This window comes from Nomascus leucogenys, chromosome 4 (genome assembly GCF_006542625.1).
Source record: "Nomascus leucogenys isolate Asia chromosome 4, Asia_NLE_v1, whole genome shotgun sequence".
Lineage (NCBI taxonomy): Eukaryota > Metazoa > Chordata > Mammalia > Primates > Hylobatidae > Nomascus > Nomascus leucogenys.
Window position 1 is genome coordinate 47,913,617 of NC_044384.1, and position 16,948 is coordinate 47,930,564.

Sequence of the window (16,948 nt, forward strand, 5' to 3'; positions counted from 1 at the left end):
TGTGCCCGGCCTTTTTTTGTTTTTTTGTAGGGACGGGTTTCACTATGTTGCCCAGGCTGGTCTCAAAGTCCTAAGCTCAAGCGATCCACCCATCTCTGCTTCCCAAAGTGCTACGGTTATAGGCATGAGCAACCGTGCCCAGCACCTATAATTTTCAATAAGCCGTATCATTTAAATATTCTTCAGTTATTAAGATTGTTAAATGTACAGATGGTTTTTAAATGCAGTGCTTCTCAAATAACATATTCCTATGAATAGAGGTTTACTTTTACATTGTTTAAGCCCCATCCCTAATTATTCGGCCTTCATTTTCTAAGTGAAAGTTTAGAAATCTTTCCCCCTAAATCTTTTAATACAATTGTTTCTGTTAGGAATAATTTTAACATGTAGAGAAGCAGAGAAAAGAGCAAACTCCTTTAATTTCTTACTGCACAAGCACTATTATATATATTTATCATTCAGCTAGACCATTTGATTTGTGTCTAGTCATTTTCAGTTACAGGTAAAGCCACAATGAATAATCCTAAGCATGTCGTTTTGTACTCACACACGTACATGTTTAGGATAAATTAGAAGTGAGATAGTGAGTTCTTGGTCTTGTTTTCCATTTATATTTGAAGCTGTCACAAATACCAACTATTTAAAAGGACTTTCAGCAACGGAGCATTTGAAGTAAAGGCTAAATATACTTGTTCTTTTTTTTTTTTTGAGACGGAGTCTTGCTCTGTCACCCAGGCTGGAGTGCAGTGGCGCAATCTCGGCTCACTGCAACTTCCACCTCCCAGGTTCAAGCAGTTCTCTTGCGTCAGCCTCCTGAGTAGCTGGGATTACAGGTGCGCACCACCATGCCTGGCTAAGTTTTGTATTTTTAGTAGAGACGGGGCTTCACCATGTTGGTCAGGCTGGTCTCAAACTCCTGACCTCGTGATCCACCCACCTCCCAAAGTGCTGGGATTACAGGTGTGAGCCACTGCGCCCGGCCTTGTTCTTCTTAAAGAGTCAAAATAGTATATTTAGTAAACCTGTGTTCTGAAGGTACATGTGATCCTATACATAGTTGGTACCACTGGTCTTTTATGTGTTCTATCACTGTTACCATTTTACCAATGCTGTAACCTTCTTGATGGTATCTAGGTGTCTCTATGTATTTTAGTGTGTTTTTACACACTAAATACTCTATTTCAGTTTTTATTAATGCAGCTGTGTTGGATGTAATAACAAAATTAATAATTCCTCCACAAGTTTCAGCTTGACTATAAGCTTATTTGACACTAATCAGTACAGAGAGTCAGTGTCTTCAGTATAATGCTATGTCTAGCTTATTTTTTTATCCTATTAAATCTATATGTGGGATTTCTACATTAATCCCTTGTTTTCTCATTTATTTTTAAAACTTATAATGTCCCCAAATTTCATCTGATTTTTTTCTTTTTAAGAATATGGCCATAAGTCCCACTCATATTTAGATTCAAAAACATATTTCCACTGGAATTTCATGAAGTGACTGCCAGCTATAACTTTATTAGAACATTTCACTCATATTGTTACCTTTATCTTCCAGCTTGCTTAGATGTTAGTGTAGTTGTGACATTTAAATATCTGTTTTTTGTTTGTTTGTTTTTTGAGATGGGGTCTCACTCTGTCACCCAGGCTGGAGTGCAGTGGCACGATCTTGGCTCACTGCAACCTCCGCTCCCTGGGCTCAAGCAGTCCTCCCACCACAGCCTCCCCAGTAGCTGGAACTACAGGTGTGCGGCTCATTTTTTGTAGTTTTGGTAGAAACAGGGTTTCACCATGTTGCCTAGGCTGGTTTTGAACTCCTGAGCTCAAGGGATCCACCAACTCTCTGGGATCCACCAACTCTGGCCTCCCAAAGTGTTGGGATTACAGGCATCAGCCACTGTGCCCAGCCAGTATACTTAAAAATCTTTTAAATGCAGATAACTTACTGTATGATTTCATTAGCCCGAATTTCCGTCTCTTTAAGCACAAGTCCACAATCCCTCATCTGAAATATTGAGGCCACATGTGTGTTGGAAATCAATTTAAAAAGTTTTTTTTAGAAGGGTGTGTGTGAAGTTATGTAAACTCCATTGCTTTGTGGCAGCACCTAGTAATCAAACACATTAATATTTCTTGCATGAACTATATTAATATCACACTAAATGGGAAAGACTATAAAAAGCCTCTTTTAGGTCAGGTTTTGCCCCCACATGAGTTACTAAAAGCCTGAGGTTGGAGTTCTTTGGATTTTAAAATTACGGATATGGAATCATAGATCTGCCCATTCTTTCACTTTAAAATCCATGGTAAATCTGGCATATCTTTTCATCTTAATGATATAGACATAAGTAGTTGAGCTGCTGCTTTAGTTGACAGTTATAAGGGTTATAAAACTGATATTTACTTCATATAGCTGTGTTAAATTACTTTCAACTTTTCTGGTCCATAATCTACCAAGTTATGAAAGTTTTGACATGTTAGCCCTCTTGTGTGCTGATAGTATACCTTTAATTCATAAGTCTAGAATCACTACTGAGTGGCAGAGTAACATTCTTCTGTCTCATCATATTTTGTAAAATGGAGTCATTAACTGCCACATATTCAGGGAGATACCAAAGAATTAATGAAATACTTGTAAACCTTTAGTTAAGAAAAAAAAAGTATCTTAAAGTTATTCATTAGAGATTCAAAATTTTTAACACACAAATAATAATATTTTTTCCCTCCAATGCAGGTGTTCTTTATACATTTTCCTACAGGGCTCCTCTGTGGAGAAATCCGAAAAGCATATGTAGAATTTGTCAATGTCAGCAAATGTCCACTTACTGGATTGAAGGTTGTTTCTAAACGTCCAGAGTTCTTTACTTTCGGTGGTAATACTGCTGTGCTAACACCACTAAGTCCCTCAGCTTCTGAAAATTGTAGTGCTTACAAGACTGTTGTGACAGATGCTACCTCTGTGTGTACAGCACTCATATCATCAGCTTCTTCTGTAGACTTTGGCATTGGCACAGGAAGTCAACCAGAGGTGATTCCTGTTCCCCTTCCTGACACTGTTCTTCTACCCGGAGCCTCAGTGCAGCTGCCAATGTGGTTACGTGGGCCTGATGAAGAAGGTGTCCATGAAATTAACTTTTTGTTTTACTATGAAAGTGTCAAAAAGCAGCCAAAAATACGGTTAGTATTATAAAACTTATAAAATTTAACATCTGTGTTCAATGTATATGCACATATTCAGATAAACATTTTGATATTTACTAACATGTTAAGAAATTACTCCTTTCCAGATTATGCAGGATATTTATATCTGAAATTGTCTCAAATAGAACTGTAAGTTCTAGGTACCCAAAAATGGAAAAATAAAATTTGACGGCACACATTTTTTTAGTTGCTTCTCTCTGTGAACTTCTCAATTGTTTGATACGATTAAGTACTGTGGACAGAGCTGTCACATAATAATGAAATTAACAGGTACCATGTATTAAAATAGGGCGTCATTTGTGTTTGAAGACAACCTGCCTGGTCGTCTCAGTCATCCTTTTTTAAGAAAATTGTTTTGTTTTACCTTTCCCCTAGTGTTCCCCTTTGCCCCACAAGAATGTATGAAAAACAGTACATATTTACAGAAGAGATGATTATGATGGTGTTACAATAGATGATCACTGAAGAAATCAAAGCTAACTGGCTCATCCAGGATCTATGACCTATATTTTGTCCAACAGAATATTTTCTTTTGATACCTCCATTGTCATTTTTACAAAATTAACTAGGAATAACTTGGGAGGCTGAGGCAGGAGATTCGCTTGAGCCCAGGAAGTCAAGGCTACAGAGAGCCGTGATTATACCGTTGTCCTCCAGCTTGGGTGACAGAGCAAGCCTCTGTCTCAAAAAAAAAAAAAAAAAAAAAAGATTTTAGCATTTGAATATCAAGGGAGGGATATGCAAGAGAGTAGTGGGTATTATTCCAGGGAGCGGCTGAATATATTTAATTTGTAAAGATTTACAGATTAGAGAACATAAACTGAATGTAGTTAGTTCAGCCACAGTGTAAAATTTTTGTAAAAGAGGTAAAGAGGAAGAAACCTTTGAAATGTAAAGCTTACATGGTGAGGAGTTTTGAATACCAGGTTAAAGTTTGAGCTTTATTTGGTAGTCCTTCAGTAGCTTCAGAACCACTGTTAGAAGCAAGGCTGGGCCCAGTGGCTCATACCTATAATCCCAGCACTTTGGGAGGCTGAGGTGGGTAGATCACTTAAGGTCAGGAGTTCAAGACCAGCCTGACCAATATGGCTGATGAAGATGGTGAATATGATTGATTTTTGTGGGGAGATCACCAAAGTACAGCACATAACCCTAAATATCCTAGAAAGCAGACACCTTATGATGAAGATGATGAATATGGCGAAACCCCATCTCTACTAAAAATACAAAAATTATAGGGTGTGGTGGTACACACTTGTAATCCCAGCTACTCAGGAGACTGAGGCAGGAGAATCGCTTGATCTGGGAGTCAGAGGTTGCAGTGAGCTGAGATCACCCCACTGCACTCCCACCTGGGAGACAAAGTAAGACTCTATCTCAAAAAAAAAGAAAGAAGCACAATCAGAACATTACCATATGAAGATTATTTTTATGTGTTATACAGATGAATTTGATAAGTAGGGCAAAAACTTAGACAGGGAGACTAGTAGTTTCCTTCCAAATTGGATAGAAAGAATTGAACTGAAGTTAGGCTATGTAATTTTACTTAATGTATTCTATGGATTTTTAGAGTATAAATGGTCCTGAGAGTGATCAGTTTTTAAAATCTTTGTTTGGAATTAGATAATTATAGAGACTGAGATTAAATGTGCTTTTTTTTTTTTAACTTCAGGCACAGAATATTAAGACACACTGCAATTATTTGTACCAGTCGGTCTTTAAATGTACGGGCCACTGTCTGCAGAAGTAATTCTCTTGAAAATGAAGAAGGCAGAGGAGGCAATATGCTAGTCTTTGTGGATGTGGAAAATACCAATACTGTAAGTTGGTTTAAAACTGAGTTTTGTTTTTAATTATATTTGAAGTGTTTCCCTTGTTTTTAGTAGTGGTTTTTGTTTTCCTTTACAAGACAGCGTAAGCTAGAGATTTTAGGAATGTTCATGTAGAATAGTATGAAATCATCTTAATTCTTCATTAGATTTGTAATTTTATCCCTTAGTCTCTCTTCAAATAAAAAGATCTTCTGATATTAATATGGTACACACTGATATGCTGTATACTTCCATTAATTCATTCTAAAAGATCTCATAAAATGCTTTCTAGGTCTCACCATTGAGATCCATTGGTGTTACTAAATTGTGAGGTTCTGTTAATATATCACATTCAATATTAACTTGGTAATCTTCACTTGCACATTTCTAACAGTGCCATTTCCTTTATATAGTAAATTTCTGAAATATTGCCATTCCTGTTTATGCACTCTAATATAAAAATGAATTTTTTTTTTTCTTTTTAGACAGGTTCTCATTTCTGTCACCCAGGTTTCTCACTGCAACCTCTGCCTCCTGGGTTCAAGTGATTCTCATGCCTCAGCCTCCCAAGTAGCTGGGATTATAGGCACATACCACCATGCCTGGCTGATTTTTTTCTATTTTTAGTAGAGACAGGGTTTCACCATGTTGGCCAGGCTGTAAAAATGAATATTCTTTTTTTTTTTTTGAGATGGAGTCTCGCTCTGTCGCCCAGACTGGAGTGCAGTGGCGCGATCTCTGCTCACTGCAAGCTCCACCTCCTGGGTTCATGCCATTCTCCTGCCTCAGCCTCCCCAGTAGCTGGGACCACAGGTGCCCACCACCCCCGGCTAATTTTTTTGTATTTTTAGTAGAGACAGGGTTTCGCCATGTTAGCCAGCATGGTCTCGATCTCCTGACCTTGTCATCCGCCCGCCTCGGCCTCCCAAAGTGCTGGGATTACAGGCGTGAGCCACTGTGCCCAGCCAAAAATGAATATTCTCAAAGATGAGAGTGTGATCTCTCATGTTTGAAATAGGACTCGTAGCATTAGATTGATTCAGTTCAGGTACTTATTTGAAATGTTACTTAATTCTGTAATGTTCTTTACTTTTAACTTCATAAATTTGTAAGGTGTCTGCTTTCTAGGATATTTAGGGCTAATGTGCTGTACTTTGGTGATCTCCCCCCAAAAATCAATATTTTTATAGTAAGAGTGAGAATATTTTAATACTTCCAGATTAGCTTTTATTCAGGAGAATTAAAAAAGTACATGCTACTTACATAATTTCATGTGTACTGACCATATATTAGGATTCTGTTATGTGAGTTTTTGTTGCTTGTTTTTTTTGCTTAATAAGAATGAGATATCTCAGAAAGAGTAGAGAAATAAAAAGAAAATGCCATAATTTTGATTAAAAATGGACAATTTTTTATCTTTTAAATACTACCCAATAGCTCATTGTGATAGGCTTTAATAACTCAATGGCTTTCAGTATTTTAAAATTTACCACTGAGTATGCATTATAGTCAAAAATACTTCTTGGACAAAATGTTGATGTCTCTGAAAGTGTTTAGAAAGAGATTTAAATAAGTTTTTGGAAATGTATGTTGTAATTGCATCTTACGTTAATTGACACTGACTTTGGTAGCAGTGTCTGAATTTTGTTCTCATCGGAACATTCTGATTTAGTGCTTCTAAATCCTGAATGACTCTCCTATCTTTTTTTTTTGACAGAGTGAAGCAGGCGTTAAGGAATTCCATATAGTGCAAGTATCAAGTAGTAGCAAACACTGGAAGTTACAGAAATCTGTAAATCTTTCTGAAAACAAAGGTTTGTACGTTTTTCCTGCTACATAATAAATTTTGAAACTTCATTACTTGGTTTTCCAGAATAGTATCAGAATGTCTTAAGATTATTGGGATTAACTTTTTTAAGCATTAAATTGTGATTTCATTAGTTTACCTAACTGTAAATCAAATTACCTATCTTGATCCAGTCTTTCCCATTTTTTTAATTCCCTTCCACATCTTTTATACTTGTATTTTCTTCTTTTTGTTTTTTATTGTAAAATCGGTGCTTGGGTACATGATTACTGTCAAAAATTCAACCAAGACTGGGCGTGGTGGCTCACACCTGTAATTCCTGCACTTTGGGAGGCTGAGGTGGGTGGATCACTTGAGGTCAGCCGTTTGAAACCAGCCTGGCCAACATGATGAAACCCTGTCTCTACTAAAACTGCAAAAATTAGCTGGGCGTGGTGGCAGGTGCCTGTAATCCCAGCTACTCGGGAGGCTGAGGCAGGAGAATTACCTGAACCCGGGAGGCGGAGGGTGCAGTGAGCTGAGATCATGCCACTGCACTCCAGCCTGGGCAACAGAGTAAGACTCTGTCTCAAAAAAACAAAACAAAACAAAACAAAAAACAACTTAACTGGTACAAAAATATATAGACTAGGATATGGGATTTTTCTCTTTGTTTCCTTTACCACTGGTGAGTTTATCTGTACCTACGTACTGACTGGCTTTCTGTGAACTGTCATGTTTACATAACATTCAAACAAAAGAATGTGTACCAGAAATGTACTTAAAGTACCATTTTAAAAGTGCCTGCAATTGTGGGAAAACATATAGCAGAGTGTGTTCATATAGTAATATTGGTATAAATCATGCATATGAAACATACTGAAAGGAAATGAAGAAATGGTAGAGTGGCAGGATTATGGGCTTTCCAGTCCTTGTGTTCTGATCTTTCAAACTTTCTGTTTATCTGAAATGTTGCATATATGAATACATATATATATATATATATATACACACGTGCACACATGGATATGTATTTTGAGAAAATTGAAATTTATCCTTTTTAAGAGGTCACTTCATTGAGATAAAAACAAAGATGTTCTTCATTAAACATTATTTATAATTACGAATTATTTTGCATTTTGACCAAGGAAGTCTAAATAATGAATTGGGTTTTATCATGTGATGAACTGAGAAACATCTTTGAAATTTCCCTTTTTCTTCCTAGATGCCAAACTTGCCAGTAGGGAGAAGGGAAAGTTTTGCTTTAAGGCAATAAGATGTGAGAAAAAAGAAGGTAAATTCACTTTACTTTTACACTTTACTAAATGGTCATTTTATATTTTATGTCAACGATATGATTAGTTTGTTTTCCCCTGTTTTTTAGCGGCCACACAGTCTTCTGAAAAATATACCTTTGCAGATATCATCTTTGGAAATGAACAGGTATGCAAGTAAGCATAGTAGTGTTTGATGTTAAGTCATAGTTATGGCATATCTGGATATTTTTGGCAAGGCTTATCGCAGTAATTCCCAAACTCTTTTTTTTTTTTTTTTTGGAGACAAGGTCTTGCTCTGTTGCCCAGGAGTACAGTGGTGCGATCACAGCTCACTGCAGCCTCGACCTCCCAGGATCAAGTGATCCTCCCACCTCAGCCTCCCGAGTAGCTGGGACTACAGGCATCAGCCATCACACCTGGCTAGTTTTTTAAATTTTTTATAGAGACCAGGGTCTCACTATGGTGTCCAGGCTTGTCTCCAGCTCCTGAGCTCAAGTGATCTGCCTGCCTCGACCTCCCAGAGTGCTAGAATTACAGGTGTGAGTCACTGCACCCAGCCTCCCCAGACTCTTTGGAGGATAAGCATCTCAACTTTATTGAGTTTTGCAACCTGCCTTCAGTCCCCAAAACAAACCAAAAATGCTTATGGACTATACCATTTTAAGTAGTTATTTAAAATTAACTTTCTTTTGAGAATATCGTATGAAATAAGTATAGTTCTTAGGATTTTTTTAAAAAAAGCAAGATTATATGAGGGAGCTTTTCTATTAGGGAAAGTGGTCACAATGGAATATATAGATGATAACCCTCTGAATTTTGGCATACCATAACCATATCATATCATATCATATTCTGAGACCCAGATAATAAGGTAGATACATAAGACTCCATTGTGATTTTAAAGCTATTACTGTCTAGGGCAGTGATATTCCATCCTAATTATGTATAAGAGTTATGTAGAGGGCCAGATGTAGTGGCTCATGCCTGTAATTTCAGCACTTTGGGAGGCTGAGGCAGGAGGATTGCTTGATGCCAGGAGTTTAAGACCATACTGGGTGTCAGAGACCAAGGCAAGACCCTGTCTCTAAAAAAAAAAAAAAAAAAAAAAAAAAAACCTCCTAGAACAGTAGTATTCAAAGTTTCAAAATGTGTCCATGTAAATTATCAGAAATCTTGTTAATATGCAAATTCTGATTCCACAGGACTTGGGTAGAACCTGAGGTTCTAAATTGTTATAAGCTCCTAGGTGAGGTTGACATTGTTAGCCTGCAGACCATAATTGGACCTAGATTTTGTAAAAATACAGGCTTTACCTCCCCTATCTCTAAAGCTCTGGTTGATTATATCTTGGGTGGACTTGGGAGTATGCATTTTAAGCTATCCCTGAAGATAATCTGAAGTAGTGACCTGCTCTGAAAAATGCTGAATCTGGGGTGTAAAAGTTCATGTAATTGTGTGCTGTTAGTGGGATGATTTCATCTTTGTGCTCGTCTCCTTGATAATTCTAAACATCCTTATATTTTTGTACTTCTTTTATCATTTGCTTTCATCTGACTCATCATTATCTTTTTACCATTTGAGGAAACAGCTATTTAGAAATATCTCCAAGTTTCAAAAGCTCAGTAATTTCAAAATATGCATTACTTTCAGAGATACTATGCTTCCTGAATGGTTGAATTTAGTTTTCAGGACTTCAGTTTTTTTTTTTTGAATTTCTTTAAAAACTTTTAAAATCCCAGAAACATCAGCAGGACTCTTGCATTGTAATTTTTATTGTATTTGTTGTTAAATAATTTAGTGTAAGAGCACTCATGAAGGCAGAAAGAAACACATTTTTCATTTTGATGAACCTGGTTGAATAAGTAGAACTTGCCAAGCACTACAGATTAATGAGAAAACTACGGGGACAGTGTTTTACAAGAAGTTCACTCATAAGGAGAAAATGTATATATTTATTCATATTTAATACTTATTTAATAATTAACTTGGAAGTTTAACATCTACATAATATATACATAGCCTGTAATACAGGAAACCATAAATATAAAGATGTTATTATGTGGCATAATATTCATTAGTTAAGGGAAATCCTGTAATTGAGTCCATTTAAAATTCTTATCTCATACTTTCATTGTTTAAGCATGAAAGCCAAGTTAATGCTAATAATTCTATTTGCATTCTGCTTCATTGGATATTGCCTAGGATTTAAATGAGAAATATTTCTGTCATTTTAAAATATGGGTTTTCAACATTTTATTTTTATTTTCTTGGTGATATCCATTCATTCTCCCTAGATACTTGGAAGGTCAAAGCTAATGTCATGGGAGTGTAGTTTAATTATTTTGGGGTGACGGCTTTAAGATTCAGGGTAACTTGCAGCTGGGCGCAGTGTCTCACACCTGCAATCCCAGCATTTTGGGAGGCCGAGGCAGGCGAATGCTTGAGCTCAGTAGTTCAAGACCACCCTGGGTAACATGGCAAAACTGGCAAAACCCTGTCTCTACAAAAATTAGGCGGGAGTGGTGGCGTGCACCTGTAACCTAGCTACTCGGGAGGCTGAGGTAGGAACATTGCTTGGGCCTAGGAGGTAGAGGTTGCAGTGAGCTGAGATTGCACCACTGCACTCCAGCCTGGATGACAGAGTAAGACCTTGTATCAAAAAAAAAAAAAGATACAGGGTATTTTGTACCAAATCTTTTGAATGTTCAAGTGGCCTCCCTGTATTCAATTACATTGACAAGAATTACTGAATAGGTATTTTGGGTATATATAAGCTATAGAAGTATAAAATTTGGCAGGATATATTTAATTAAAACTGAGTTATACAAAATAAATTTTGACAACATAATTAAAAGCATTTATGAACACAAGTGATTTTCTTTTAACAGATAGTAAGTTCAGCAAGCCCATGTGCAGACTTCTTTTATCGAAGTTTATTTTCTGAATTGAAAAAACCACAAGCTCACTTGCCTGTGCATACCGAAAAACAGTCAACAGAGGATGCTGTGAGATTGATTAAAAAATGCAGTGAGGTAGATTTGAATATTGTCATATTATGGAAGGTATGTGCTACTAAATTATTTCAGCAAGCGTCACTTGTAGATACTTGAGTCTTAAGCTGAAGAACAAATGTATATTACTATTTATATTTTTTATGCTTATCTTTTCTAGTTTCAATATTGAAACTTTAACAGTTACATATTTTTTTTTTGGCCTAAAAAAAGAATTCATTGAAATTAGATAACATTCTTCTGTGTTACCATTATTTCTATGTGTTACCGAGAATATTGTAGACATGATAAGCTCTGAAAGCAGGTGGTATTAAACTGTTCGGGGCATTTCCAAACATTCTACAGAGGGAAAAATAGCACCATGAACCTCTGGAAATCCACTACCTTGGCTCCAAAAACCATTAATTTTTTTGTTATTCATATTTCATATAATCCATTTACCTTCTTTTCTACTAAATTAATTTTTTTGCTGTAGTATTTTTAAAATGACATATTTCATCTGTAAATGCTTCTGTATGTACTTTTAACAGATGAAGACTTTTTTGTTTAATATAACTGCACAGTATTATCTTTCCCAACCAAATTAATAATTCTTAATTATCTAATTGATGGTCTGTGTTCAGTTTTTTCCAGATTATTTAAATATACTATTTTACCCTGTTAAAAAAAAAAAATCAGATCCAAATAAAGTTCACACATGGCGGACCAGAATGAAATTATTTAGACATTAGTATTCCCTAAAGTTAACTGAACTATACTGCAAAGGAGTCTTAATTCTTACGTTACACCCTTTTGTATCATATGCATGTACCACCTCTTTTTAAAAATGATTCTGCAGTAAAATTAAGGATCTTGTCCAAGAATAATCACCCGAACTTTGTGACAAGGTTTTGATTGTGTGTTGTTTAATACAAGAGACATGTTCATACTAGGTGATCAATACATGTATTTTAAATTGACTCAGAAGTTTTTATAAAGTGTTTTTTTAACCATGTTTTTAAATAAACATTTTTTTTAAACCAAGCTGACTTTGCATGTTTAAAATGAAATCTAAATAAATTGATACTTTTGTTGATTATAGAAGGCGTTTTATGTTAAAAAGATCAGTTATACGTTATTGGCAAAATCAAATTCTTCTGAACTTTGGAATCGTATTATATAAGTGTATAAAGATCTTTGGCATTTGTGTCTTCATTCAACAGGTTTATGCCATGTAGCAATCCATAATATTTCTGAGACAAGGTTTTGTGTAATGTATTCTGTACTCATTGTTAAGTGCATGGTATTCTTTGATGAGGGGAAAAGTGTTATCTTTTAAGAAATGGCCCTGAACCTAAAGCCCACTGCTAGTATCACTAATCACATAAAGAAGAAAGTTATCTAAGATTGTGATGCTCCTTGGCTGGGAAATGGAAGTTTGAATACATTAAATAATGGGTTATTAAGTTTGGTAGTGGCTAGTACCTTAGTAGGTTTATAATTTACTCAATGGAGAAAGTGACTGGTAGATTTTTGTTTGTTTTAGTTAGAGTTCTGGATAATGTAAAAATGATTCATTAAAGAAAACTTGAAAAGTTGTTAAAGTTGTAGAGTAAGATGCACAGGAAGCATAGGACTCTTGAATAAAATATGATTCAAGAGAAAACCAAGAGCTTGAACATTTTTGTGAAAAAAAAATAGTTGAAAAAGGGACATAATACAACTCCTAAGCAATTTTAATCAAAAATAAAGGTTAGTTTAAAAAATCTAAGGTTTTGCGCAAGCAGGAGGATGCATTATAGAATTTGCCATGGCTATGGGTGACTGTCGCTCAATGCCATAACATCATCAGAAAAGACATCTGACAAGTCTCAGACCCTTATCTGTCAGCTCTTATTCCTTCTTGATTAAACATTACCCTGTCAGGTGTTTAACTTCTCCTGCCTTTCTAGGTTTTGCAAATATAGATGCTGAGCAGGTCCTGAGCCATCCTATGCCTTACTGCAGCACTACTCAAAGTTTGTTCTGTGGATGGCAAACTGTCACTAGTCCATTATAAGTACAAAAATTGAAAGTAAACAAGAAGAAACTTTGATAGCATTTTGACTGAGTAATTTTATGTTTTTTGAACCTAATAGTAAAAATATTGGGCTTGTCAAAAAAATTAAGCCTTTGTGTTTGCACATAATGTGACAATGACGGTAAATCAGAGCCATTTATAGATTATATTTTCCCCAGCACAGAAGCAATTCAAGAGAGAGAAGAGTTATAAACTGGAACAAATATTTTAATATAGGTAAAGTCAGCTCACTATATTGGAAGAAAAAAGCCTTTTTAAAAGCATATATATTTATATTTACGAACATAACATTTCCACTTACAGGATTTATGATTGTACTCACTGATTTTGCTCAGCTATGTGATAAACCCTAGGGCATTTCAGAAGCTAGACTGTAAGAATAAACCTTTCAGCTGTATATTGGTAGTTCAGTAAAGAAAGCAGCTTGTGTTATAGCACAGTTCTTTTAAAGTAGTTTCTTCAGAATTCTAAAGAATGTTGGAAAGGATTTCACGATGTATCTCTCTCAAATATCCAGGCCAACTGTGTTATATTGAGGTGAAAAGATTTGTTTTTTGGATAGATACTTTATTGATTGAACGAATAACTAAAAGTAGAAATGGTGACATTGCCAGGAGTGTCAATAATTGATAGATATTGGCCATAATATTTCCACTTTCTATCAAGTATTGGGTTGGTTACTTTAGAGGTTACTGTCAAGCACGGTAACGTTTTTGTACTTTGCATTTTTTAGGCATACGTTGTGGAAGACAGTAAACAGCTTATTTTGGAAGGTCAACATCATGTTATTCTTCGCACTATAGGAAAAGAAGCCTTTTCATATCCTCAGAAACAGGTGATTGAACATAGTTTGCTTTGGAGCTTTCTGGTGAACTTGTGGGGTTTTTTTGTTGTTTGGTTGGTTGGCTTTTGTGTTTTTGAAGGGGTCTGGTTTGTTCAGGTTTTTTTTTGTTTGTTTTTGAAACTGGATCTTACTCTGTCACCCAGGCTGGTGTGCAGTGGCACAATCATGGCTCACTGCAGCCTTGACCTCCCCGGGCTCAGGTGATCCTCTGGCCTCAGCCTCTTGAGTAGCTGAGACTACAGGTGTGTGCCACCACACCTGGCTAATTTTTGTGTTTTTTGTAGAGATGGAGTTTCACCATGTTGCCCAGGCTGGTCTCGAACTCCTGGGCTCAAGCGATCCTCCTGCCTTGGCCTCCCAAAGTGCTGAGATTATAGGCGTGAGCTACCACGCACTGCCATGTTCAGGTTTTTATATTGGTATTTGGATTGGGTGTTGGTGACAGAAGAATGATTAAAGTTAAAAGTGAACATAAATTGATTTTAAAATTCATTAGCACCTTTATTAGAGTATTAAGATGCAGTTATGGTTTTTGGGGTTTCCTCACATACATTCCATATTGAATCCAGAATTCATAGGTATGAAAAGAATTGATTTGCTTAAGAGTAGAGAAATTATATCTCTATATTTTCTTATTTGTTGTAACAGGATATCATTGCAGCGCTCCGAGGGTGTATTGTAATATGTAAAAGGTGGCCTCTGGAGTTGTGTAGCAGCTGCTGATAGCATTGAGTATGCTTTCTTATTTTTCCTAAAATAATACTTAATCTTACTGAAAAATTTTCATAGCAAATGTGAATAAAATATAAGCACATTTAGTCTGGTAATTCAAACAATGGCCCTGTATTTTGTTTTTAAATAACAGATCTTAATTTTCAGGGCCCCGCCTCCATTATTTTTTTTTTGTTTTTCACCGTGGACCTGAGGGCAACCCCTCCCGTTAGTTTTGACAACTTTTTATTTTGAAATAATTTTCAAACTTACAGAAAACTTTCAAGAATAGTGTAAAAGACTCCCTTATAACTTTCATTCAGGTTACTAGTGGTTGACATTTTGCGTTATTTGCTTTGTTGTTATTTACATATGTATTAATTTTTTTCCCTTAATCATTCTTAATTACTGCCAAGTAAATTTCAGGCATCCTGTCACTGTGTCCCTAAATATAATACTTCATTGAGTATTCCTAAGAAGAAAGACAAATCTCTTACATAAAAAAAAAAAAAATACAACATTATCACATTCAGGAAGTTTAACATTGATGCAGTAGTCTTATATACAATCCATATTCAAATGCCATCAAAGGTTTTAATTCCATCCATGTAACTATTTGCTCTTTTCTATCCAGGATCCAGTTCAGGATCATACTTTGCATTCAGTTGTTATATCACTTTAGTCTCTTTTAATCTGAAACAGTTTCTTAGCCTTTATTTGTTGATTATGACAATGACATTTTTGAAGAGCTTGGGCCAGTTATTTTCTAGAATAATACCTCTTTGGGTTTTTCTCATGTCTCCTCATGATTAGATTAAGTTTATGCTAAGTGATGTGTTGCATAAGAAAGTGCATGATGTTAATTTGCCTCATTATCGGTGTTGGATCATTTAAGGTGGTGCCATGTTTTCTTCACAGTCAAGTTACTGTTTTTCCTTTCATAATAGTAAGTAATTTGTGCAGAGATAATTTGAGGTGGTATAAATGTCTGGTTTCTTTCTTTTCTTTTTTTGAGACAGAGTCTCACTCTGTCACCAGGCTTGAGTGCAGTGGCACAATCTCGGCTCACTGCAAGGTTGCAGGTATTCTTTTAAGGCCATTGTTCACGTGCTTTCCTCCTGACAGGTGGTGTATAGAAATGTATTCAGTGTAATTTAGAAGTCTCAAATAAATAGCTTGTTTTTTTTGGTGACTTGAATATATTAAACAATAATACATTTTTGAACTCTTTACTGAAGTGTAACATAAGTACAGAAAGTAAATAGCTTATTCGATTTTCATAAACTGAAGAACACTCCAAACCAGGACCCAGATCAAGAAATAGAACCTAACCAGTACCCCAGAAGTTCTGCGTTTGTTCCTTTCCAATCAGAAATCTTTCTCTTCCAGACCAAACTTATAGTCACTTCTTTCTGACTTACAAGTCAAAAGCAAGACTACTTCTTTTGAATTTATGTAAATAGTCATACAATATATACCTCGGCTTCTTTTATTCAACTTCTGTGTTTGTGGAATTTATCCATATTGTTTGGTATACTTGTAGTTTTGTTATTCGCAACAAAAATTTCACCTTAAAACTTACTGACTATTCTCCAATAAAAGGAGCCAGGGTTCCTTGGAAAAATGGTTGATTTTAGGGCTGGGGCAGAGAAAATGCAAGATGAGCCAGAAGATTTTATGGTGCCAGGAAGTAAGAAAATGTACCCAAACTGATTGAGAGCATATTGAATTTGTGTTTCTTGCAGGTTACAAAGCAGCTTTTATTCTCCTTTGGTCCTCATACTCTGTAAGCAAGGCAGGCAGAATTACCCCCATTTTACAAATGAGACTGAAAAAAGTACAGTTATAATATTTCATAATAATTTTCAGTTTTAAAATTGTCTGAGAGAGAATAGAAATCTGTTGATTGAGGATTTGTAATTTATCAGTTTTCACATTGTTCCATCTATCCCCCAGGTAGACTTATTTATTGAGGTTGAATTTGTTTGCTTTATTTACTATTTTACTACAACCTCTTGGGATAGTGCTACCACATAATAAGTACTTGGTAATTATTAAATAAATGAATAAAGAATGCTGAGTTACCAAATTCATTCCACTGCATTAAGAAACCAAAAATATTAACCAGGTATGAGTGGCTCAGTCATACTAATAGTTTGCACACAAATAGATAGTACACAGTAAGCTTTAAGATTGCAACTTTCAACATTGCAGTTCTGTAATCAGCATGTCTTTTAATTTTTGT

The 16,948-nt window shown here is 35.6% G+C and overlaps 1 protein-coding gene across 2 annotated transcripts in view; it reads left to right on the forward strand.

The window, feature by feature from the left end:
* The window catches only part of TRAPPC8 (trafficking protein particle complex 8), a 112,539-nt gene that overhangs the window by 81,707 nt on the left and 13,884 nt on the right, over positions 1-16,948 (forward strand). The window contains exons 20-26 of one of the 2 annotated variants that reach the window (XM_030810612.1): positions 2,738-3,180; positions 4,877-5,024; positions 6,733-6,829; positions 8,027-8,095; positions 8,186-8,244; positions 10,967-11,140; positions 13,882-13,983. In XM_030810612.1, coding sequence (XP_030666472.1) covers positions 2,738-3,180; positions 4,877-5,024; positions 6,733-6,829; positions 8,027-8,095; positions 8,186-8,244; positions 10,967-11,140; positions 13,882-13,983 — 1,092 coding nt within the window. Of the gene's footprint in view, positions 1-2,737; positions 3,181-4,876; positions 5,025-6,732; positions 6,830-8,026; positions 8,096-8,163; positions 8,245-10,966; positions 11,141-13,881; positions 13,984-16,948 lie in introns of those variants that run through there. The other variant, XM_030810613.1, reaches the window with a different exon arrangement.